This window comes from Sus scrofa, chromosome 10, assembly GCF_054392235.1.
Source record: "Sus scrofa isolate SSC_HxYL_T2T_F1_AM1 chromosome 10, Sscrofa_HxYL_maternal_Yorkshire_Landrace_v2.0, whole genome shotgun sequence".
NCBI classification, from domain to species: Eukaryota; Metazoa; Chordata; class Mammalia; order Artiodactyla; family Suidae; genus Sus; species Sus scrofa.
Window position 1 is genome coordinate 17,885,737 of NC_139392.1, and position 19,392 is coordinate 17,905,128.

At 39.7% G+C, this 19,392-nt stretch overlaps 1 protein-coding gene across 5 annotated transcripts in view; it reads right to left on the reverse strand.

Moving 5' to 3' along the window:
• Window positions 1–19,392, reverse strand: part of SCCPDH (saccharopine dehydrogenase (putative)) — a 58,812-nt gene that overhangs the window by 35,235 nt on the left and 4,185 nt on the right. For all 5 annotated transcript variants that reach the window (XR_014817068.1, XR_014817069.1, XR_014817067.1 and 2 more), the window contains 3 exon segments: window positions 18,617–18,697; window positions 17,572–17,701; window positions 13,881–13,930 (listed from right to left, as the gene is read on the reverse strand). Coding sequence is in view for 2 of the 5 variants with exons in the window: in XM_084978738.1 (XP_084834864.1) it covers window positions 13,881–13,930; window positions 17,572–17,701; window positions 18,617–18,697 (261 nt within the window). In the remaining 3 variants the exon portion in view is untranslated.

Sequence of the window (19,392 nt, forward strand, 5' to 3'; positions counted from 1 at the left end):
GTATTTCAGGAGAAAAAAGAAGGCATTCCTAACCTTGAGGCCATGAAATATGTCATTTTCCAAAAGCTTACTGTTTTGCCTCATGCGTTTATAATACACCTAAACTTAATTTTTGCATACAGTGCAAAGTATGAATCCAATTTAACTAATTCTCCAGACCCATCATCTCCTGAATAGACCTTTTAACAGAAATCAGGAGTTCCCATCGTGGCGCAGTGGTTAACGAATCCGACTAGGAACCATGAGGTTGCGGGTTCGGTCCCTGCCCTTGCTCAGTGGGTTAAGGATCCGGCGTTGCCGTGAGCTGCGGTGTAGGTTGCAGATGCGGCTCGGATCCTGCATTGCTGTGGTTCTGGTGCAGGCCAGTGGCTACAGCTCCGATTAGACCCCTAGCATGGGAACCTCCATATGCCGCGGAAGCGGCCCAAGAAATAGCAACAACAACAACAACAACAAAAGACAAAAAGACAAAAGACAAAAAAAAAAAAAAAAAAAGAAATCAAATGCTCATATCACACAAACTATTCTGAGCTCTTTATCCCATTCCACTGGACTGTCACTATTCCCCTGAGAACGTAACACACTGACTTGATAATAAGTCTTCATATTTGAGAGTATCTTTCTACTTTCTCCTTCAGAAAGTCTTGGCTATTCCTGGAGTTCCCGTCATGACTCAGAGGTAATGAATCCGACTAGGAACCATGAGGTTGTGGGTTCAATCCCTAGCCTTGCTCAGTGGGTTAAGGATTCAGCATTGCTGTGAGCTATGGTGTAAGTCTCAGATCTGATGTTGCTGTGGCTGTGGTGTAGGCCGGCAGGCAGCTGTAGCTCCGCTTTGACCCCTAGCCTAGGAACCTCCCTCCATATGCTGTAGGTATGGGCCTAAAAAAAAAAAAAAAAGAAAAAAAAAAAGTCTTGGTTATTCTTGGCTCTCTGCATTTCCATATATATTTTATTTTTGTTTTTGCTTTTGAGGGCCGCACCCACAGCATATGGAGGTTCCCAGGCTAGGGGTCTAACCGGAGCTACAGCTGCCTGCCGGCCTACACCACAGCCACAGCAACGCCAGATCCAAGCCATGTCTGCGACGTACACCACAGCTCATGACAATGCCAGATCCCACTGATGAAGCCAGGGATTGAACCTAAAACCTCATGGTTCCTAGTCAGATTCACTTCCACTGTGCCATGACAGGAACTCCATCCATATATATTCTAGAATTAGTTAGTCAAGTTGCACACTAAAACAAAACAAACATGAAATAAAAAACCTGTTTGAAGTTTTGATTGGGACTATACAGGATCATAAATTAAGGAAAATCGACATTTTTAACAAATTGAGTCTCCAATCCATGAATACGGTGGATTCGTCCATTAATTTGTCTTAAGGTCTCTCAATAACATTTTATAGTTTTCTTCATGGAAATTTTTAAAAAATAGCTGAATGATGGTATCTAATATACAGCACAAATGAACCTTTCCACAGAAAAGAAAATCAGGGACTTGGAGAATAGACTTGCGGTTTGCCTGGGAGGGGGGGAAGAGGGAGGGAGTAGGATGGATTGGGAACTTGGGGTTAAGGGATGCAAACTATTGCTTTTGGAATGGATTAACAATGAGATCCTGCTGTGTCACACTGAGAACTATGTCTAGATACTTAAAACACAGCATGACAATGGAAGAAAAATGTATACAGGTATGTGTAACTGGGTCCCCATGCTGTACAGTGGGAAAAAAAAATTGTGTTGGGGAAATAACAATAAAAAAAATATCTGAATGACTGATTTTTATTATCTTTCATTTCTAATTTCCATCCTTACCTTCTTTTTCTTTTACAGCCAAACCTGCGGCTGTCAGGGACTGAATCTGAGCCACATCTGCAACCTATGCCACAGTTGCCAGCAATGTCAGATCCTTTACCCACAGCACCAGGCCAGATATTGAACCAGTAAACACCATGAGACAGGATAGGTTCACTAACTCACTGCGCCATAGCAGGCACTCCAAAATTCTTGTGCATTATTATATGACTTTTTTTTTTTTTTTGCTAAATGATATCATTTATTTTGTCTAAAGGTTTTATTAATATTTTCTCATTTAATTTTATGCAACAGGCACTAATAACCCAATTTTATGGAGAAAAAAAAGTCTTAGAAGTTAAAGAACTTGCTTGAAGTCACGGAGTGAGGAAGTAGCAGAGTCCAAATTTATACTCAGGGTGTCACCTCAAGATCAGGGCCCCTGACCATGGCTGTGTGATCTGCTTGCTCTGTGGGACTTAGCCAGAACCTTCAGCCAGAGATACCTGCAGAAAATCACCTGTCCCCTTCCACATGTACTGTCTACTTGCTTGTCCCATGATCTCTGAGAGGGAGGTTTTGGTTTTTTGTTCTTTTTTTTTATTAAAGCATAGTTGATTCACAAGGCTATAATAATTTCTGCAATACAAAAAAGTGATTCAGTTATACCTGTACACATATCTTTTTTTTTTTTTCAGAATCTTTTACCACACAGATTATTTGGTAGATTCCACTGTGCTATACAACGGGTCCCCATTGGCCTATCATTCCATACACTACACTGTGCATATGCCAATCCCCAACCCCCGTTCATCCTTTCCCCCTACCTGTTCCCTTTGGTAGCCACAAGTTTGTTTTCAAAGACTGTGAATCTATTTCTGTTCTACAAATAAGTTCACTTGAATCCTTTTTTTAAGATTCCATATGTAAGTCACATCGTATTACATTTGTCTTTCACTAACTTCACACAGAATGATAATCTCTAGGTCCATCCATGTTGTTACAACTTGCATTATTTATTTTTTTACGGCTGAGTAAACTTCCATTGTATAGATGTACACATTTTCTTATCCGTTTCTCTGTCAATGGACATTTAGGTTGCTTCCATGTCTTGGCTACTGTATATAGTGCTGCAATAAACAGTGGGGCACATGGATCTTTTGGAATTATGGTTTTCTCCAGATAGAAGCTCAAGAGTGGGACTGCTGGATCATACAGTAGTTCTAGTTTCAGTTTTTTTTTTTGTTTTTTGTTTTTTTTTTTTTTGATCTTTTTGCCTTTTCTAGGGCCGCTCCCGCGGCATATGGAGATTCCCAGGCTAGGGGTTGAATCTGAGCTGTAGCCGCCAGTCTATGCCAGAGCCACAGCAACGCCAGATCTGAGCCGCATCTGCCACCTACACCACAGCTCACGGCAACGCCAGATCCTGAACCCACTGAGCGAGGCCAGGGTTTGAACTTGCAACCTCATGGTTCCTAGTCGGATTCGTTAACCACTGAGCCACAACAGGAACTCCTAGTTTTAGTTTTTTGAGGAAACTCCATACTCTTTTCTATAAGAGTTGTACCAATTTACATTCCCATCCACCCCTTTTCTCTGCCCACTCTCCAGCATTTACTGTTTATAGAATTTTTGATGATTGCCATTCTGGCTGGTGAAAGGTGGTAGGTACTTCACAGTAGCTTTGGATTTCTCTAATAATTAGCAATGTTCAGCATCTTTTCATCTGTTTTTTAGCCATCTGTATGTCTTCTTCGGAGAAATGTCTATTTAGGTCTTCTATTTTTTATTGCATTTTTAAAAAATACTGAGCTGTATGAGTTGACTGTACATTTTCGAGATTAATCCCTTATGAGTCATTACATTTGCAAATATTTCCTCCCATTCTGTGGGTTGTCTTTTCATTTTGTGTACTGTTTCCTTTGCTCTGCAAACACTTTTAAGTTTAATCAGGTCCCATTTGCTTATTTTTAACGTTCATTACTCTAGGAGGTGGATCTGAGAAGATACTGCTATGGTGTATGTCAGAGAGTGTTCAGCCTATGTTTTCTTCTAAGAGTTTTATAGTATCCAGTCTTACATTGAGGTCTTTAATCCATTTTGAGTTTCTTGGTATGGTGTTAGTGTTCTAATTTCATTCTTTTACAGATGGCTGCCCAGTTTTCCCACCACCACTTATTGAAGAGACTTTCTCTATTGCCTGCTTTGTTATAGATTAGTTGACCATATGTACATGGGTTTATTTCTGGACTTTCCATCCTGTTCCACTGATCTGTTTCTGTTTTTGTGCTAGTACCATAATGTTTTGATGACTGTGGCTTTGTAGCATTGTCTGAAGTCAGGGAGCCTGATTCTTCCGGCTCCATTATTTTTTCTCAGAATTGCTTTGGCTATTCGGAGTCTTTTGTGTTTCCATACAAATTTAAAATATTTTTGTTCTAGTTTGGTGAAAAATGCCACTGGCAATTTGACAGGGATTGCACTGCATCTAAAGATTGCCTTGGGGAGTATAGTCACTTTGACAGTATTCAGTCTTCCAATCCAAGAGCATGGTATGTCTATTTGTTTGTCATCTTTGAATTCTTTCATCAGCATCTTATAGTTTTCAGAATACAGGTCTTTTGTCTCTTTAGGTAGGTTTATTCCTAGGTATTTTAATATGATGGGAAAAGGGACTGTTTCCTTAATTTCATTTTCTGATCTTTTATGATTAGTATATAGAAATGCAATTTATTTCTGTGTATTAATTTTGTATCCTGCAACTTTACCAAATTCAATGATAAGCTTTAACAGTTTTCTGGTGGCCTTTTTAGGATTTTCTATGTACAGTATCATTTCATCAGCAAAGAGTGACAGTTTTACTTTTCTTCCAATTTGGATTCCTTTTATTTCTTTTCCTCCAGTTGCCATAGCTAGGATTTCAAAAACTATGTTCAATAACAGTGGCAAGAGTGGATATTCCTGTCGTAGTGGGAATTCTTCAGCTTTTCACAACTGAAAATGATGTTAGCTGTGGGTTTGTCACATATGGCCTTTAATATGTTGACACAGGTTCCCTCTATGCCCACTTTCTGGAGAGTTTTGATCATAAATGGGTGTTGGGTTTTGCCAAAAGCTTTTTCTGCATCTTTTGAAATGATCCCCTATGGATTCTATACTTCAAATTGTTATTGTGGTATATCACACTGATTGATTTGCAGATATTGAAGAATCCTTGCCTCTCTGGAATAAATCCCACTTGATCATGGTGTATGATCCTTTTAATGTATTGTTGGATTTGGTTTGCTAGTATTTTGTTAAGGATGTTTGCATCTATGTTCAGTGATATTGGCCTGTAATTTTCTTTTTTTGTAGTATCTTGGTCTGGTTTTGGCATCAGGGTGATTGTGGCCTCATAAAATGAATTTAGGAGTGTTCTTTCTGCTGAAATTTTTGGGAGCAGTTTCAGAAGAATAGAAGTTAACTCTTCTCTAAATTTTTGATAAAATTTGCCTGTGAAACCATCTCGACTTTTCTTAAAAGTTTTTATTTTTTTATTTTTTATTTTTTTTTTTTTGGCCTTTTGTAGCACCGCTCCTGTGGCACATGGAGATTCTCAGGCTAGGAGTCTAATCGGAGCTGTAGCCACCAGCCTATGCCACAGCAACAGGGGATCCGAGCCACATCTGCAACCTACACCACAGCTCACGGCAATGCTGTACTCTTGACCCACTGAGCAAGGGCAGGGATCAAACCCGCAACCTCATGGTTCCTAGTCGGATTCGTTAAGCACTAAGCCACAAAAGGAACCCTTTGTTGGAAGTTTTTAAATCATAGTTTCAATTTCAGTACTTGTGAATGGTCTGTACACTTTTTTCTTTTTCTTTCTGGTTTAGTCTTGGAACGCTGTACCTAAGAGTCTGTCCGCTTCTTCTAGGTTGTCCGTTTTACTGGCTTATAGTTGCTTATAGCAGTCTCTTATGATTCTTTGTATTTCTGCGATGTCCACTGTAACATCTCCTTTCTTATTTCTTATTTTATTGAGTCCTTTTTTCCCTGATGAGTCTGGAAAAGTGTTTATCCATTCTGTTGACCTTTTCAAAGAACCAGCTTTTAGTTTCACTGATTTTTCTACTGTTTTCTTCTTTTTTTTTTTTTTTTTTTTTGTCTTCTGTCTTTTTGTCTTTATTGTTGTTGTTGTTATTGTTGCTATTTCTTGGGCCGCTCCCGCGGCACATGGAGGTTCCCAGGCTAGGGGTTGAATCGGAGCTGTAGCCACTGGCCTACGCCAGAGCCACAGCAACTCGGAATCCGAGCCGCATCTGCAACCTACACCACAGCTCACGGCAACGCCGGATCGTTAACCCACTGAGCAAGAGCAGGGATCGAACCCGCAACCTCATGGTTCCTAGTCGGATTCGTCAACCACTGCGCCACGACGGGAACTCCTCTTCCTTTCTAATTCATGTATTTCTACTCTGAGTTTGGGATTTTGTTTTGTTTTGTTTTTTTGTTTTTCGCTTTTTTTTTTTTTTTTGCTTTTTAGGGCCACACCCACAGCATATGGAGGTTCCCAGGCTAGGGGTCTAATCGGAGCTGTTGCCACTGGCCTACACCACAGCCACAGCAAACACAGGATCAAGCCACATCTACAACCTACACCATAGCTCATGGCAACACTGGATCCTTAACTCACTGAACGAGGCCAGGGATCGAACCTGAAACCTCATGGTTCCTAGTTGGATTCACTTCCATTGCGCCACGACAGCAACTCCTTTCTACTCTGATATTAATGATTTCTTTCCTTCTACTCAATTTGGATTTTGATTTTCTTCTTTTCCTACTTGCTTTAAGTGTAAGGTTAGGTTGTTTGAGAATTTTCTTTTTTCTTCAGGTAGGCTTGTATTGCTATAAACTTCCCTCTAAGTGCTGCTTCTGGTAAATCCCATAGTTCTTGGATTTTTGTGTTTTCATTTTCATCTGTCTATACATATTGTTTGATTTCCTCTTTGATTTATTCAGTCATCCACTGGTTGTTCAGTTGCATATTGTTTAGCCTCTAGGAGTTTGTGTTTTTTGCAATTATTTTCTTGTTGTTGATTTCTAGTATTATAGTGCCAAATACTGTTGGGATTTATATTCATTGACTAATTTAATCCTCATATTGACCACACGGACATACTATTATCACTTCCTATTTATAGATCATCTCCTGCTGCTCTTTCAAAAGAAGGCTCTTTTCTAGCTCTACCTATTTTCTCACTATCTCCCTGCAGTGGACATCAAGTTTGTTGTCAGTCCTGCACTAATTCCCTGGAAGCCTACTCCATTTTCTGCTTATAAAACTCTCTTTCCTACTTGGAATTTGTTAGAAGGGCTTGGCCCTATGATCTCCTCTCCAGAGGCATAGGCTCATGACCCAGGCCTGGGCAATCTGATCACTCCATTACTCCAGTCACAATGACTGGCTCAAGAATGACCAAATGACCAAATACTGGACTAATCTTCTTCTCGTTCTTTTTTCTTTCTTTCTTTTTTTTTTTTTTTCTTTTTAGGGCCACACCTGTGGCATAAGGAAGCTCCCAGGCAAGCAGTCAAATCAGAGCTGCAGCTGTCAGCCAACACTACAGCAACGCCAGATCTGAGCCGCGTCTGTGAGGAACACCATGGTTCATGGCAATGCCGGATCCTTAACCCGATGAGTGAGGCCAGGGATCAAACCTGCATCCTTATGAATACTAGTTGGGTTGTTACCACTGAGCCACAATGGGAACTTCCTTGCCAAATCTTCTATATCATTTCATATACAAACTCTGGTCATTGTTCCTGAGAAATCAAGGAGTTTCTGTTGTGGTGCAGTGGGTTAAGAATCTGAATGTAGAAGCTTAGATGCAGCAGAGGCATAGCTTCAATCCCCAGCTATGCACAGTAGGTTAAAGGATCTGGTGTTGCTGCAGCTTTGGCAACAATAGAAGCTGCAGCTCAGATTCAATCCCTGGCACAGGAACTTCCATATGCTACCAGTGAGCAATAAAAACAAAACAAAACAGGAGTTCCCGTCGTGGCGCAGTGGTTAACGAATCCGACTAGGAACCATGAGGTTGCGGGTTAGATCCCTGCCCTTGCTCAGTGGGTTAAGGACCCGGCGTTGCCGTGAGCCGTGGTGTAGGTTGCAGACGCGGCTTGGATCCTGCGTTGCTGTGCCTCTGGCACAGGCTGGTGGCTACAGCTCCGATTAGACCCCTAGCCTGGGAACCTCCATATGCCGTGGGAGCAGCCCAAGAAATGCCAAAAAAAAAAAAAAAAAAAAAAGCAGCAAGAGAAAAACAAAGAGTTAATTATAAGGGAAGCACCATAATGCTATCAGCTCATTCCTCTATAGAAACAATACAGGGCAGAAGAGAGTGCCAAGACATACTCGAAGTTCTAAAAGGGAAACATTTGCAGCCTAGAATACTCTACCCAGGAAGAATATCATTTAAAATCATTTAAAATCCAAGGAGAAATACAGTTTTTCTCCGACGAACAAAAGCTAAGAGTACAGCAATACGAAACCCATTCTCCAAGAAATACTGAAAGGGCTTCTCTAAATAAAAAAAGAAGAAATAGATGGAAGAAATCACAATTGGAGAGAAATCACTTAAATAAGCCAGTATACAGATCTAAAAGGGAGGAAAAAAAAAAACCTACTATAAAAGTGATGATAAACACAAGGAATAGCAAAAGGACAAACATGAAGATGTTTAAAAGGGACTTCAAAATCATACAATGTGGGGAAGGAAAAAGAAAATCTAGACTCTTTTTTTTTTTTTTTTTTAGAATGTGTTGGAGCCTATATGACTATCAGGCAAGCAGATATAGGAAGGGGTTAACATAACTGAACAACAGGGCAACCACAAGTCAAAACCAAACAATACAGTCACAAAAACTAAAAAGAAGAGGACACAAGCAGACAATAAAAGGAAATCATCCAATCCAAAAAAGAAAGGAACAAAGAAAAACAGAGAATCAACTGGTAAACAAGGTTTAAAATGGCGATAAATACATACTCATTGACAATTACCGTAAATGTCAATGGCCTGAATGCTCCAATCAAAAGACATAGCGTGGCAGACTGAATAAAAACACAAGAGCCTGTATGACATGCTACCTACAAGAGACTCACCTTATGGCAAAGGACACATCTGGTTTGAAAGTGAGTGGTTGGAAAAAGCTATTTCAAGCAAATGGAAAAAACAGGAAAGCGGGAGTTGCAATACTCCTATCAGACAAGAGAGACTTTAAAACGTAGGCCCATAAAGAAAAAGAAGGACACCATTTAGTGATAACAGAATCCATTCAATAAGAGGATATTACACTTGTCAATATATGCCCCTGATATAGGAGCACCCAGATACATACTACAAATACTAACAGACATAGAAGGAGAAAATGATGGGAATACAGTAACAGTAGAAGACTTCCAATACCCCATTCACATCAATGGACAGATCCTCTAGACAGAAGATCAATACGGCAACAGAAATCCTATGATGCAACAGAAAAGTTAGACTTAATTGACATCTTCAGAACATTACATCCAAAAAAATCACAATATACATTCTTTTCAAGTGCACACAGAACATTTTCAAGGAGTGACCACATACTAGGGCACAAAACTAACCTCAACAAATGTAAGAGTATAGACATTATTGCAAGTATCTCCTCTGACCACAATGGCATGAAACTAGACATCAACCACAGGTAAAGAAATGAGAAAAAAATGACTACATGGAGATGAAACAACATGCTACGAAAAAACCCAGTGGGTCAATGGGGAAATCAAAATGCAAGTTAAAAGACCTCAGGACAAATGATAATGAAAACACAACCCATCAAAATCTACAGGATGCCACAAAAGCAGTTCTTAGAAGGAAGTTCATAGCAATACAAGCCTTCCTCAAAAAAGAAGAAAGATCTCACATTGAAAACTTAACACACCACCTAAATGAATTAGAAAAAGAACAACAAACAAAACCTAAAGTCAGCAGAAGCAAGGAAATCATAAAGATCAGAGAGAAAATCAACACGAGAGAGTTAAAACACAATAGAAAAAATCAGTAAAACCACACCTGGTTCTCTGTAAGGGTAAACCGAATTGACAAACATCTGGGCAGGCTCACCAAGAAGAGAAAGCAAGAACTCAAACAAAATAAGAAAAGAAAAAGGAGAAATCTCAAAGGATACTACAGAAATCCAAAACCATAAGAGAATACTATCAATTGTACACCAACAAATTGGACACCCTCGAAGAAATGGAAAACTTTCTAGAGACTTACAGCCCGCCAACACTCAATCAAAAAGAAACAGATCAGGAGTTCCCGTCGTGGCGCAGTGGTTAACGAATCCGACTAGGAACCATGAGGTTGCGGGTTCGGTCCCTGCTCTTGCTCAGTGGGTTAACGATCCGGCGTTGCCGTGAGCTGTGGTGTAGGTCGCAGACGCGGCTCGGATCCCGCATTGCTGTGGCTCTGGCGTAGGCCGGTGGCTACAGCTCCGATTCAACCCCTAGCCTGGGAACCTCCATATGCCGCGGGAGCGGCCCAAGAAATAGCAACAACAACAACAACAAAAGACAAAAGACAAAAAAAAAAAAAAAAAGAAAGAAACAGATCAACTGAACAGACCCCATCACTAGAAATGAAATGGAGTATGTCATAAAAACACTCCCTACCAAAGAAAGTCCACGACCAGATGGCTTCACGGACAAATTCTACCAAACACACACAGAACCTATACCCATCCTCCTTAAACTTTTCCAAAAGGCTGAAGAAGGAACACTCCCAAAGACATTCCAGAAAGCCACCATCACCCTAACACCCAAACCAGACAAAGTTACTACCAAGAAAATTACAGGCCAGTATCCTTGATGAATATAGATGCAAACATTTTCATCAAAATTTTAGCCAACTGAATGCAACAGCATATACAAAAGATCGCACACCATGACCAGGTAGGAGTCATCCCAGGTTCACAAGGATGGTTCAACACACACAAATCAATGTCATACACCACATTAACAAAAGAAAAGTCAAAAAACCATAGGATCATCTCAATAGATGCCGAAAAAGCATTTGACAAAGTCCAACACCCATTCCTGATAAAAATTCTTACCAAGCCTTAACATAATCAAAGCCATTTATGACAAACCCACAGCCAACATAATATTCAATGGGAAAAGCTGAAAGCCTTCCCATTCAAATCTGGACTAAGACAAGGATGCCCACTCTCACCACTTTTGTTCAACATAGTATTGGAAGTCCTAGCCACAGCAATTAGACAAACAAAAGAAGTGAAACATATCCAGATTTGAAGAGAAGAGCTAAACCTGTCACTCTACATAGATGACATGATACTATATATGGAAAACCCTAAGGAGTCCACACAAAAACCAGTCAAACTGCTCAACAAATTCAGCAAAGCAGCAGAATACAAGATTAACATTCAGAAATCACTTGCATTTCTGGATACTACCAATGAAATATTAGAAAAGGAATATAAAAATACAACATCATTTGAAATCACACACACCCCAAAAATTAATAAATCTAGGAATAAATCTGACTAAGGAGGTGAAACTATCAAACATTCCTCAAAGAAATAAAAGGAGGATTCAAAGAAATAGAAAAATATTCCATGCTTCTAAATTAGAAGAAGTAATATCATTAAAATGGCCATACTACCCAAAGCAATCTACAGATTCAATGCAATGCCTCTCAAAATACCCATGACATTTTTCACAGAACTACAACAAACAATCCAAAAGTTTATATGGAACTATAAAGACCTAGAATTGCCAATGCAATCTGGAGGAACAAAAACCAAGCTGGAGGCATAACTCTCCCAGACTTCAGACCTTACAAAGCTCCAGTCATCAAGACAGTGTAGTAATGGTCCCAAAACAGACATACAGACCAGTAGAACAATAGAGAACCCAGAAATGAACCCAGACACCTATGGTCAATTAATCTTCAACAAAGGAGGCAAGAATATTAAAGGGGAAACAGATAGTCTCTTTACCAAGTGGTTCTGGCAAAACCAGAGAGCTGCATGTACATCAGTGAAACTAGAACACACCCTCACACCATGAACAAAAGTCAACTCCAAATGATTTAAAGACTTAAACATAACACAAGACACCATCAAACTCCTAGAAAAGAACATAGCCAAAACATTCTGTGACATCAACCAACAAATGTTTTCTCAGGTCAGCCTCCTCAGGCAACAGAAATAAAACCAAAAAGAAACCAGCTGGACCTAATCAAACTGAAAAGCTTTTTGCACAGCAAAGGAAACCATAACAGAAACAAAAAGACAATCTACAGAATGGGAGAAAATAGTTGCAAACCACGCAGCCGACAAGGGCTTAATCTCCAAAATATACAAACTATTCATATAACTCAACAACAAAAAAAAACCCAAACAACCCAACTGAAAAATGGGCAGAAGACCTGAAGAGACACTTCTCCAAAGAAGACGTCTGGATGGCCAACAGGCACAAGAAAAAATGCTCGACATTTTAGAGAAATGCAGATCAAAACTACAATGAGGGGAAAAAAAAAAAGCTACAATGAGGTACCACTTCACACCAGTCAGAATGGCTATCATTAATAAGTCTACAAATAACAAATGCTGGAGAGGGTGTAGAGAAAAGGGAAACCTCCTACCCTGCTGATGGGAATGTAAATTTGTACAACCACTATGGAAAACAGTATGGAAGAAAACTAAATCTAGAACTAACATATGATCCAGAAGTCCCATTCCTGGGCAGATATCAAGACAAAACTTTCATTGAAAAAGATACATGCGGAGTTCCCAACATGGCTCAGTGGTTAATGAATCCGACTGGGAACCATGAGGTTGCAGGTTTGATCCATGGCCTCGCTCAGTGGGTTAAGGATCTGGTATTGCCGGGAGCTGTGGTGTAGGTCTCAGACATGGCTTGGATCCTGAGTTGCTGTGGCTGTGGTGCAGGCCGGCAGCTACAGCTCCGATTAGACCCCAAGCCTGGGAACCTCCATATGCCACAGGTGTGGCCCTAGAAAAAGACACACGCACACACATAAAAAAAAACATACACACATCCCTGTGTCCACTGCAGCACCATTCACAATAGCCAAGACATGGAAACAACCTAAAAGTTCATCGACAGATGAACGGATTGGAATGTGGTACTTACACACAATGGAATCCTACTCAGCCATAAGAAAGAACAAAAGAATGTCATTTGCAGCAACATCGATAGAACCAGAGACTCTCACACTAAGTGAAGTAAGTCAGAAAAAGAAAGACAAATACCATATGATATCACTTATATCTGGAATCTAACATACGGCACAAATGAACCTATCTACAGAAAAGGAACAAACTCATTGACTTGGAGAACAGACTTGTGGTTGCCGAGGAGGAGGGAATGGGATGGACTGGGCATTTGGGGTTAGCAGATGCAAACTGTCGCATTTGGAGTGACCAAGCAATGAGATCCTGCAATATAGCACAGGGAACTGTATCTAATTACTTGTGATGGCACATGATGGAGGAGAATGTAAGAAAAGGAATGTGTATATTATATATGACTGGGTCACTTTGCTGTACAGCAGAAATTGAAAGGACATTCTAAATCAACTATAATTTAAAATTTTTAAAAAGAAAAAAACAAAAAGAAAAAATTAAAGTGGCTTTCACACATTAAAAATTACAACTATATGTACAATTTAATCGAAACTTTTTTTTTTGTCTTTTTTCTTTTTAGGGCCACACCCACAGCATATGGGGGTTCCCAGGCGAGGGGTCCAATCGGACCTGTAGCCGCCAGCCTACACCACAGCCACAGCAACGCCAGATCCGAGCCACGTCGGCGACCTACATCACAGCTCACAGCAATGCCAGATCCTTAACCCACTGAGCGAGGCCAGGGATTGAACCTGCAACCTCATGCTTCCTAGTCAGATTCATTTCCTCTGTGCCACGACGGGAACGCCTTAAACTTTTTTTACCAAGCATCTGTTATTTCCAAAATGTTTTAAATATTAACGTAGAAAACATGTGGCAAACAAAAACTAACCTCAGGTCCTGAATGTAGAGTCAGAAAACTTTCCACAGCAGTCAGTGTACCTGAAAGAGGAGGAAAACGGTAAAAGTAAAATCAAATAAAAATCTATTAACCTGGAAAAACAATAATAAGCTATTTCTGTTCATTTAACATTTTTGTTAAACCTACAGCTGATAGAATCAGAAAAATCTCTGTATAACATTATTATTAGGTTATTGTAAACAGACTTAGGAAGCAGCTAAAGCCAGAAAAAGACTACCTGCCACTGACAAAATCTTTTCTAGGAGTCAAACTCACAAGGCTAACAATCTCTTCCAATAGTGCAAGAATTTCAGTTCATTTACTCTAGAAGGCCATCAGTTCTCAAAACTGCATCTATGGCAATTATTCTATTTTCCAATCTGAGAGTTTTCAAGAAGACTCACTGGTAGTGATTTACAATGGATGTACAGATGTACCAAAACGAGCCTTTGTGCTGGCAAACAAAATACTTAGAGCTGTTTAAATGAAATAAATTATAATGAGTAAAACATAAAAACAGAAAACCAAGGCCAGAAAAATGGGGAGAGATCAGTGATATTAACCATGAGGACTAGTATATATGTACAGTAGTTAAGTATTTAATCTTTGAGCTTACTGAGAGCAGAAGACAAAAGAAAAACATAATGGGCTAGCTAATTCTCAAAATCTGATAAAATAAAATATATCAATTTCTTAGAAGACATTATTCCTAGTTTTTTTGTTTGTTTGTTTGTTTGTGGTTTTTTTGCTTTTTAGGGCTACACTTGCCGCATATGGAGATTCCCAGGCTGGGGGTCGAATTGGAGCTACAGCTACTGGCCTACACCACAGTCACAGCAATGACAGATCCAAGCCGCATCTGCGACCTACACCCCAGCTCACAGCAATGCTGGATCCTTAATCCACTCAGCGATGCCAGGGATTGAACCCATAACCTCATGGTTCCTAGTCGGATTCGTTTCCACTGTGCCACACGGGGAACTCCAACCGCGTTTTAATTCCAACAGAAAATTAAAACAGGGGGGCCTTAGAAAGGTGACCCTGGGAGCAAGGTAACTAATGATCATGTCATTAACAATGACGTTAAAGCAGAAAAGAACTGAAGCCACATAAACATCCCTTGTCCAGCACTGACAAAATTCAAGACTACATCATTAGAGTCTAACTTATTGAAGATGATTCTGAGGGTTGGGAAGAGAATGTGGCCTTGACATATGGCTCTGTGATCTGACCCTACATACAGAAAGAACATACCCCACCTAAAGCAGTGTGTATAAAATGTGAACCACCTGCATCAAATACGAGATGAAGTATTTGTTAAAATGCTGCCTCTTACATTTTAGTATGTTAAAAAAAAAAAAAAAAAAAAAGCTTTAAAACAAATCTTAGGAGTTCCCACTGTGGCTCAGTGGAAACAAATTTGACTCGTATCCATGAGGATGCAGGTTCGATCCCTGGCCTCACCCAGTGGGTTAAGGATCCGGCATTGCCTTGAGCTGTGGTGTAGGTCGCAGATGCGGCTCAGATCTGACCTTGCTGTGGCTGTGGTGGAGGCCAGTGGCTACAGCTCTGATTTGACCCCTATCCTGGGAACCTCCATATGCTGCAGGGGTGGCCCTGAAATGCAAAAAAAAAAAAAAAAATTTTAATAAATAAAATCTTAAATATTTCTCCCTTAATAAAAAAGAATCTATTCAAAATAAAAACTATTAAATATTTAAGAATAACTTCAATAAAAAACATGTTAGGGCCATCATGAAAAAAATTCTAAACTTTGTAAGTAGAGATTTTTAATAGATTAATAAATGGAAAATACCAGATCCATGGATGAGAGGACTAAATAAATATTTTAAGATATTCAATTCACAGCCTTCTTCTCATTGGAAATGGTTCTAGCGTTTCATCATTATGTGTGACGTTGGCTATTGCTTTTTGACATTCATTGTGTTAACACAGTATGCTATTCCTCAGTTTCTAAAAATCTAAAATCAGTAAATGCCATGAATTTTCAATTCATTTATTGAAATGGGCATTAAGATTTGACGTTGGCTATTGCTTTTTGACATTCATTGTGTTAACACAGTATGCTATTCCTCAGTTTCTAAAAATCTAAAATCAGTAAATGCCATGAATTTTCAATTCATTTATTGAAATGGGCATTAAGATTTTTGCCTTTGAGGTTCTAAAGTGATGATTATGTAACTTCCTAATAAACCTTGGTGTTCATATATTATTCTTTCAAAAGGTCATTGGGTATTTATTAAAACTCTACTTAGCATTCTCTTTTTGCTACTAGCTTCACAAGCAAGGCTGATATATAGTTTTCTATTTTGCCTGTGGGTGTGACTGAGTGTGTGTAGGGAGTGTGAGTGAGCGTGGGGTGGGGGGTACACATGTGTTACCCTTCCTGAACTTTGGCTTCAGAGTTACCTTTTTAATATAAACTGGAACACTTTCCATCTTTTTAAACTCTATGATGGTTTATACAGAACTGTACTTGTTTCAGGTCATTTTCTTTTTTTGTTGTTCTTTTGTTTTTTTTTTGGGGGGGGGTTGTTTGTTTTTTAGCTGCATTTGCAACACTCCTGGGCCAGGGACTGAACCCGAACCACAGCAGTGAGCCGAGCTGCTGCAGTGACAATGCAGATCCTTCACCAAAGCACCATAGAAGAAATCCCAGGTCATTTTCTAAATGGATACTATTTGTTTTTTCTTTTTTGGCCATCCCACGGCACATGGAGTTCCTGGGCCAGGGATCAGGTCTGAGACACAGCTGCGACCTATGCAGCAGCTGCAGCAACACTGGATCCTTTAACCCACTGTTCCAGGCCAGGAACTAAACCTGCATCCTGGTGCTACAGAGACACCACCACTCCTGCTGCCCCACAGTAGGAACTCTTGGACAATTTTTATACATGCATGAGATTAATAACTTCTATTGTTGGAGTTCCCGTCGTGGCACAGTGGTTAACAACTCCAACTAGGAACCATGAGGTTGCGGGTTCGATCCCTGCCCTTGCTCAGTGGGTCAACGATCCGGCGTTGCTGTGAGCTGTGGTGTAGGTCGAAGACTCGGCTCAGATCCCATGTTGCTGTGGCTCTGGCGTAGGCCGGTGGCTACAGCTCCAGTTAGACCCCTAGCCTGGGAACCTCCATATGCCGCGGGAGTGGCCCAAGAAATGGCAAAAAGACAAAAAAATAAATAAATAAATAACTTCTATTGTTTTACTATATTAGTGATTTTTTTCATTCTTAGTGTCTCCATTTTACAGATGAAATAAAAAAGATGTAAAAAACTTTGTTCAATACTTTCTAGCTCTGTGGCTTAAAAAGATTAACACCTTCTAATTAAGTATCTATATAAATTATACTTTAAGATGTATTAATTCCTAAACAAAGCAAGTTTGAATTTATAATGCCTGCCAAAATTTTTTCAGAAATTTTATAGCTATGACTGCAACCAAATTCAAACAATGGATAATCCTGACTTTAGAACACTTATAATACTAACCATGCTTCCAAAACAATAGTGTGAATAGCATTTCCTAACAAGGACAGTTATATTAAAAACAAAGCTTGTTACCCACTTAGAGTTTTGAGTCTTTTCCCAAGCAGAGTTTATCACAATTACAGACATGAAGCCTATTTTAAACTGCATGAATGCTTACTGATCAATAATTACCATTCATTTTATTTGTGGTAAATATTACTCCCATATCTGCTGGAATGGAGTCAAAGCCACTGCTTCCAATGATATAAACCCCTTTTTCTGCAGCTTTCTCGTGATACTTCCAATATATTAGTTCTAGAAACTAAAGAGTCAAGACAAAAGATCTGAATCAGAGTTACACAGAAACATCCAGACCAATATTATGATTTGCCTTTACGAACAATGCAATTAAACTTTGAAAACGCTAACCAAAATGACTCTGCGGCAAAACATTAACTGTCAGAATATTTGACAGTTATTCAGCAAACAGACCTACCACGTTCCAGGTGGTGAAGGAGATATGCTGATCTGACTTAATTCATTTTTTAGAATGACTTTTACATGGAAAACAATACTTACTCTGAAAAATATAAATCATGCAACCAAAGTTACCCCACATCCCAGGATGCAGATGCACATCATTAGAGACCTGCTCTATGCACACAAAATCAAGAGGGAGGAAAGGAAGGGGTCCTCTTTGCTTCATGTTTTATTCCTCTTCTCGTATCAGTCTTGGTGATTTACATGTTCCTACACTTTCCAATATACACCACCAACTGATAAGCTCTAAACATACATTCTGATGGCACACTGATGAGGGGAGTCAGGAGAGATTCTAGGGACATATACGGTTACACTTATAAAGCAGGCAGTGTAGCTCAGGGCTTATGAACACTGCACTTCCTGCAGGCAGGCAAACCTCAATTCAAGTCCTAGTTTTTCTATTTACGAGTTGCATGACTCTGAGCAAGTTTGATTTTCATGAATTCTGTTTACAGCACACAGTGGCTATAAAACCCAACACATTCTATATACAAAGGACTTGAGATAAATGTAGTTGGAGGAAAGGAAACTGAAGCTAAAATCATACCACCATGCTTTCAATGAAATTCCATCTCTAAATGCTAGGGAGTAGTCATCAGCTGCTAAAATATATCTGCAAAATTACACTAAATATTTTTCACTGGAACAGAAAGATGCACTGTTAATTCTGTTCTTTCTGTTTCATTTTACATACCTGAGGTTCTCCACAGATGTCAATACAGCTAGCTCCATTTTCAATACATGCTCTTACGACAGGTTCTCCATAAAATCGGTACTGGGGGAATAATAAAAACAAACCAACAGTTTCCTCTTACTTAGCAAGTGAAAGAATATCAACTGAATTTTGGAAGCACAGTCTTGGTTATTCAGCTATCAAATATTAAGAAAGCAGCCTAAACTGAAAATGAGAAAAGAACTGCAATACACTGACCCTCACAGTATAAATACAGACATGACAGAACGACAGAGGAATGTGTGCTTACCTCCAACTGAAAACACACCGAAGTTTTAGAGAAGAGATGATGGGAGTTGAATTTGGAAGAACAGTAGGATTTGCCAGGGAAAAGAAAATCCAAATAAAGGAAAAACTGTATGTAAAAGTGCAAAAAAGAGAGGGGTGGGCTGGTCCGGATACCCAAACCAGAGAGCAGCCCAGAGGGGAGTGGTAAGGAAGGGGTCTGGAAAGAAACACATGGGCCAGATCCGGAACAACCCTGTGTATCACGTTCTCAAGACTGAATGATCTTTTCGGCAGGACTAGGCCCTCCTGGAGGATTTTCAATGGGATAGAGGTCAAAGATTACAGCAGACACATCACTCAATCCGTGGTATTGGAAACCCAAACTCCCGGCAGGTAAGAAATGAAGGAAGGCAAAGGCTGGACTAAGGATGAGACGTACTTCAAAGACAGAAATCACTGGACTTCCTGAGTAGCTGCTCATGGAGACCGACAACTAATAGCACTACCCG